Source organism: Penaeus japonicus, unplaced genomic scaffold, assembly GCF_977035675.1.
Source record: "Penaeus japonicus unplaced genomic scaffold, GWHDUDI00000001_assembly GWHDUDI00000035, whole genome shotgun sequence".
NCBI lineage: Eukaryota > Metazoa > Arthropoda > Malacostraca > Decapoda > Penaeidae > Penaeus > Penaeus japonicus.
The window spans coordinates 4,974,046-4,980,376 of NW_028234437.1; the positions used below are offsets into that span (position 1 = coordinate 4,974,046).

A 6,331-nucleotide genomic window follows, 5' to 3' on the forward strand; every position below is an offset into this window, starting at 1 on the left:
ACAATGACAATTGTAATAATGATAATGATTATAATTTGATGATGAAGATGATGATAATAATAATGATGATAATAATGATAATGATAACTAGTAATAATAATAATGATAATAATAATAACAATAATAATAATAATAATAATAGTAATAGTAATAATAATAATAATGATAATGCTGATAATAGAAATAAAAATAGTAAAATAGTTATGATAGTTATAATAATGATGATAAACATGATACTAATAGTGGTAATAGTGAACATAATGATTTTATAAGGATGATAATAATAATGATAATAGGGATTATGTAAACAATGCTACTACTAATGATAATGATAATATCAATAATGATAATGAATAGTGTATTTTTTTATCTTTAATGTTATTGTTGGATCATCATCATCATCATCATTATCATAATCCTCATCCTCATCTCATAATAATCATCATTATATTGTTACTTCTAGTTATGTATCTATCACCATTATAATTACTATCATCATTAACATTATTATTACCATGATTATTGTTTTTGTTGTTACAATAATGATTATTAATATATTCATAATCATGATTATCATTACTATTACCACCATCACTGTTATCATTATCATTGCTACTACTAGTATTATCATTATCATAGGTATGATAATTATCATAATAATCATTACTATCATCATTATTATTGTTGCTTTTATGATTATTATTGCTATTATTGTTATTATCATTATTACTATCATCATCATCATCATTATTATTGTAGTCATTATCATATTTGACATTATTATCATTATCATCATCACTATCATTATCATTATTACTATCGTTATCATCATTGTCGCCATTTTTGTTATCATTATTATTACTATTAGCACAACAATTATCATCGCCATCATCATTAATATCATTATTACTATTACTACCATAATTATCAATGTCACATTTAGTATTATTAATAATACTATCATTATTATTTTCATTACCATTAAGATTATAATCATTACCATCAGTTTATCATTATTAATATCATCATCATCATTTCATTATCGTTTTCATTATTATCATTATTATAACCATTATCATCGCCATCCTCATTGTTAGCATTGCTTTTATTATCCATTCTTATTATTTTTATTGTCATCGTTATCATCATCATCATTAACATTGTTATTGTTAATATCATCGTTATTTGTGTTATCATTACTACTACCATTTTTTTTATCTTTAATGTTATTGTTGGATCATCATCATCATCATCATCATCCTCATCTCATAATGTTACCACCATCATCATAATTGTTATTACTATTACTACTTTTACTACTACTACTACTACTTCTTTTACTATCTTCGCCATTATTTCTAATTAGTCATTATTAGTGTCATCCCGTGAATTCTTTTTATCTTTACTTCTGTCAATACTTTTCATTCTTTTCACCATTGCCATGACCTTATTTTATTCGTTAACAGAAGCCACTTGTTATCACACACTTGAAATTATTGAATTAATAAAAATTATACATAATTTTTTGAAAAATATTCTGAGTCAACGGTTCGTAAACCCTGGTGTTATTAACATTGTTTTATCTTTTTTAAAGGTATATACATTTTTTCCATAATTTTGAGGCAAAAATATCATATAAAATTAAGTAATGAAAGTTATTAGTAGATGAGTGAATGCTTAATGTTTATGGAAATAAAATCAAAGTGAAAATAACCGCATCAGCTGTTGTCAACTACAGGAACTACCTTGAGAGAGCCACGCGCGAGAGGTGACTTCTGGAATTAATAAATCGTTAATATCTCGTATAATACTCATTATTAATGTATATAGCTTTGACAGTAGTTAGATGAAAGTATTTGTTATTTTATGCTACTAGGTCAATGTGAGACACGGTCTTGATTAGGAAATATATGTGTTTTAATGTCGATGGATGTGTTATATTTCCATGACTGCTTGGTATAGTTTTCACGTGTTATTAAGACCTTATTCACTTCTTAAACTGATTTTTATCTTTATCTTTACATCATTTCTGGAGGCCGATAAGAAAAATGTATATATCTTAAGTTTTTCCAATATACCTCAATCTTTTCCTTCAGATGTGGACAGGAAATACATAACTGTAGGCCTATCTTTATTATTATCTATAGTAACTCTACCTTGAGAAACCATTGACGATACTCATGTATTACATAATCCTTTAAGATAAATTATCCATACAGTAAGTACCATTTTTGATAGGGTATTCCAACTTACATGTTTTTTCTTAACTTAGAGGTTTTCGTAATCAATTATAAACTTAATGGTGAATAGTTCAGGAATTTGTGAAGATTACAACTTAATAGATGTCTGTTGTCCATTTTGAGTTCTTTCTTTTATTAACTTATGAAACTGAAGTCTGATAGTATGATACCTTCTTGCTGTGTCTTTGCATATTTCATGGGATTTTTCCTATTGTTTATTGAAAATAGTTATGTTGGACATATATAATAGATATAAGTAGGTTGAATAAATGAAACTATCCTGCCTTGTAAGAGTGAAAAAGCTTACTTGTAGGAAAGATAGTTTTTGAAGAGCAGAGTACATTTGAACTGAATAGGCACATTTGGAAGAGAAACTTCCAGATCGGAAATGTGGTCATCTGTGGATTTGAACCTATTAAGCAAATACTCTAATGCTTTAATGCCACAAGATAAGATATATAATTAACCTTTTGGTATTGACAACCTTTAGGGATTAATTAAATAGATGACCTAATTACACTGAGGTATATTTACCTTATGGTTATATCAGCAAAGTATTTGTTTCCTCTTCAGAAGCACGGCAACATGGACGAACGCGTGGAGAGAATAAGGAACAAGATTGCTTCCTATCCAGATTTCCCCAAGCCTGGCATTGTTTTCAGGTACTATATTTTGGTGTGCTGTGTATGCTTGTGTGTGTATGCTTGTTATGCTTGGACCTGCTGGCATTCTGTATAGGCCTAGTATAGAAATATTGAAGGTCCAGTTACATGGAAAAATAAATTGGGTTGGAAGGTTGGGGTTTTGTTTATTTATTTGTTTATTTTTATTTCTAGCAATGTCAGTTTATATTGAGCTTCTGTATTTTTTTTTATGGATTTTGCTTCAATCTCTCAAAAAAAGGTCAACATTTTGACAGTTAGTTTTTTCACCTGACTTTTTTATTATTTATATTAAATAGAATATACCACTTTATTTATGTAGTTGCATTCCAGTTTGGTCTGATATGTTAATATGACATGTATTACCATGATATTGCATTATGACATACTTTCTTTATGAAATAAAAGAAGAGTATTTGGCCATATATTATTAAAAAAAGAAGAAAAAAATTGTAGTTTTTAAAAAAATTATCAAGGAAAGTTCAGATACTTCACTTAGTCTTAAACATTGTATACTGACATTAAAATACAATCTTAAAAATCATATTCATTACTAGAAAAAATGCTACATTGAACAATTTCTTCTGTGGATGCAATTATCATAACTGATTCTTTCAGAGACATCTTTTCCGTTCTCCAAACCCCTTCCGTATTCCATGACTTGATGGCAGTTCTTGAAGAGAAGGTCAGGGCAGTTTGTCCAGACGTAGACATCATCATGGGCCTTGATTCGAGAGGGTTCTTGTTTGGTGCCCCACTGGCCCTGGCTCTAAACAAGCCCTTTGTACCAGTGCGGAAGAAGGGGAAGTTGCCGGGGGAGCTGAAGAAGGTGTCCTACACTCTGGAGTATGGAACAGTTAGTAATGAAGCACTGAAGGATGGTGTTACTTATTTTGTTGAGCTGTTTCTTTGTAGACCTGGGGGTCTGGTTTGTTGCGGCCCTTGTGTGTTTATTTATTTGATAAAAAAAGGTGTAAATAGGCATTACATAATTTTATTATAGAATTCAGAAAATGAGTTTGTGATTTCAGTATGTAACTTAGATGCACCTAATGAGTTTAATGGTGGAGTTTACAGCCCTCTGATATGCTGATCAAGTGCATAGATGTTCTCCCTTAACCCTTGACAAGATATCACATCAAGTAGTGGCTATCCTCCTGGCCGGTGTGCTACCAGGTAGCACTTGGGTGCATAGCACTTGGGTGCATAGCACTTGGGTGCATAGCACTTGGGTGCATAGCACTTGGGTGCATAGCACTAGGCCGGGACCAGTGTGGGCAAATAGCCCAAGGCGTTAGGCTTACATGTTTGAAACATCCCAGCGTTTCAACCATTTGGAACCAAAATAGCCCCATTGGCAATGAGTTAATTGGCAAGTAAAAGAAGAAATAAGGGAGAGTAAAGGCAACTAGTTAAGGAATATTTATCTATGGGGGTGGGAGTGCAGGCCTCTAAATTTTTACTGGAGGTCAGAGGCCTCTAGTTGGCAAACAGAAAGAGTAGGTTCTAGAGAGATTAGAGTTTCTACTACAAATGGTCAGAATAATCAGTGGTGTAGATTTCAGATAATGGCATATCCAGTTTCTGCAATAGTTTTCTTTCTAAAGGTACCTGATCTCTCAGATTTTTTTTTTTATTTCAACATATGACTTATGCCTTTAATCCATTCGCACCGGATGACGTACTGACACATTTTGTGTTTTTTGCGTCAGACACTGATGGTGAGATATCTAGGCAAGGCCAGCGCTTGGGGTGAGCGAGCGGATTTGATGATTTTTAAAATTCTCCCTTTACCTTTTAGAATATAAGCATATTTTAGGTTCATACTACATGTCTCCTCACAATACTGACTTGCTTTCCAGGATGTCTTTGAGGCTCAGGCATCCAGCATAAAGCCAGGGCAGAAGGTGGTGATTATTGATGACCTTCTAGCAACAGGAGGTAAGCATGGATATGCCTTTTCTGTTTATGCATAGTACATTTGTAATGTTCCCTTTATTGATGTGTTACTTTAGCTGCTTGAAGCAAGCTTAGAGTTTTCTAATTGTTCTCTCATATTTTCTCTATATATTGCTTTATTTATCTTTTTTAGTTGATGAGGGAATTAGTGGAAGGCTTGTTTACCATCAGCTGTTATTTTAATAGTTTTTTTATTTGATTGAAGGTACCTGAGTGTCAGATACTAAGGGATAGTTGTTTACTGTTTTGGTGGAGCCATGTCACTGAATATATTGATATATGGTAGCTTTATACAACATTTATCTTATAGAAAGAAACTGTATTTAATTAGATTGCATCAAAATGTTAAAAAAGCATAATTAATATATAATTGTTTTTTGTTCAGTTTGTGTAACTCCTTGGACTAATTATCCACGTCTTTTTTTTATTCATCCTCATGACAGGTAAATGCACATTCACATACCATTTTCATTTACAGGTTCAATGAAAGCTGCTTCTGAATTAGTCAAGGAAATGGAGGGTGTTGTTGCACTGTGCCTTGTGTGCATTGAACTTGCAGACTTGAAAGGCAGAGACAAGCTGAAAGATCCATGTGAGTCTGTTGTGAAGTTCTGAAGTTTGCATCTGAAATCCTTATAAGAAAAGAGGTTCACTTGACCAACAATCGGAAGTGTTTTTGAGTTGCTTGCAAACAAATGCTAAGAATTCAGGATTGATTATTGTGATATTTATGTACTTTCATTTTTTTTTTTAATATGGCATACAGGAAAGCTCATATATAGTGTAAATTTTGGCCTATTTGTATACATATTTTGTCTTGTATATCCATCCAATTTTGAAATGGCCATTATAATTCTCTATTTATAAAATTACTGCCATATTCTCTGTTCTTATGGGTTGAGTGTTCCCTTTGTTATTAACAATCAGTTTGTCATAAAGTTACCAACAAGTGCTATGATAAGTGCAGCAAATTAATAACAAAAGCTACATTTTCTTTTGAAGTCTGCTTGAAACAACCATGACAGATAATCCCAAGCATACACATTTTAGTTCACTTCACAATATCATTTATTAGTTCATACCGTACTTAATCAGAGTTTAGGTTTGTACAATCTTGCACTGTTCAACTAAAGCACTGTTCTAGTCTCAGGTCGTGGGTCAAGATTGCTTTCAAACTGTAGAACAATACAACTATTTTTGCATCACTTGGGATAAAATGTAGGATGGGTTCTGAATTGAATTCACAGACTTGTTTTTTTATATGTAAATTCAGCATTCACATAATTACTTGATTCATCAGGTAGTTGAAACAAATCAAGTGTGTTTTAATGCTCAATAAGGTGCAAATCCATAGACAGTTTACAGTATAAAGTACTTATTGATTCCACAAAATGCCTTATTCTGTGATTAAGCAGAATTTTATAATACTTAAAGAGATAATTTTATAGCCATTAATCAATGTAGGTACAA

At 31.5% G+C, this 6,331-nt stretch overlaps 1 protein-coding gene across 2 annotated transcripts in view; it reads left to right on the forward strand.

Moving 5' to 3' along the window:
* The first annotated feature begins 1,519 nt into the window (after positions 1 to 1,519).
* Positions 1,520 to 6,331, forward strand: part of Aprt (adenine phosphoribosyltransferase) — a 5,581-nt gene continuing 769 nt past the window's right edge. The window contains exons 1-5 of one of the 2 annotated variants that reach the window (XM_086531228.1): positions 1,520 to 1,768; positions 2,814 to 2,902; positions 3,521 to 3,758; positions 4,765 to 4,843; positions 5,340 to 6,331. The exon at positions 5,340 to 6,331 is cut by the window's right edge and continues 769 nt beyond it. In XM_086531228.1, coding sequence (XP_086387354.1) covers positions 2,826 to 2,902; positions 3,521 to 3,758; positions 4,765 to 4,843; positions 5,340 to 5,476 — 531 coding nt within the window. In that variant the 5' untranslated portion in view covers positions 1,520 to 1,768; positions 2,814 to 2,825 and the 3' untranslated portion in view covers positions 5,477 to 6,331. Of the gene's footprint in view, positions 1,792 to 2,813; positions 2,903 to 3,520; positions 3,759 to 4,764; positions 4,844 to 5,339 lie in introns of both variants that reach the window. The other variant, XM_086531229.1, reaches the window with a different exon arrangement.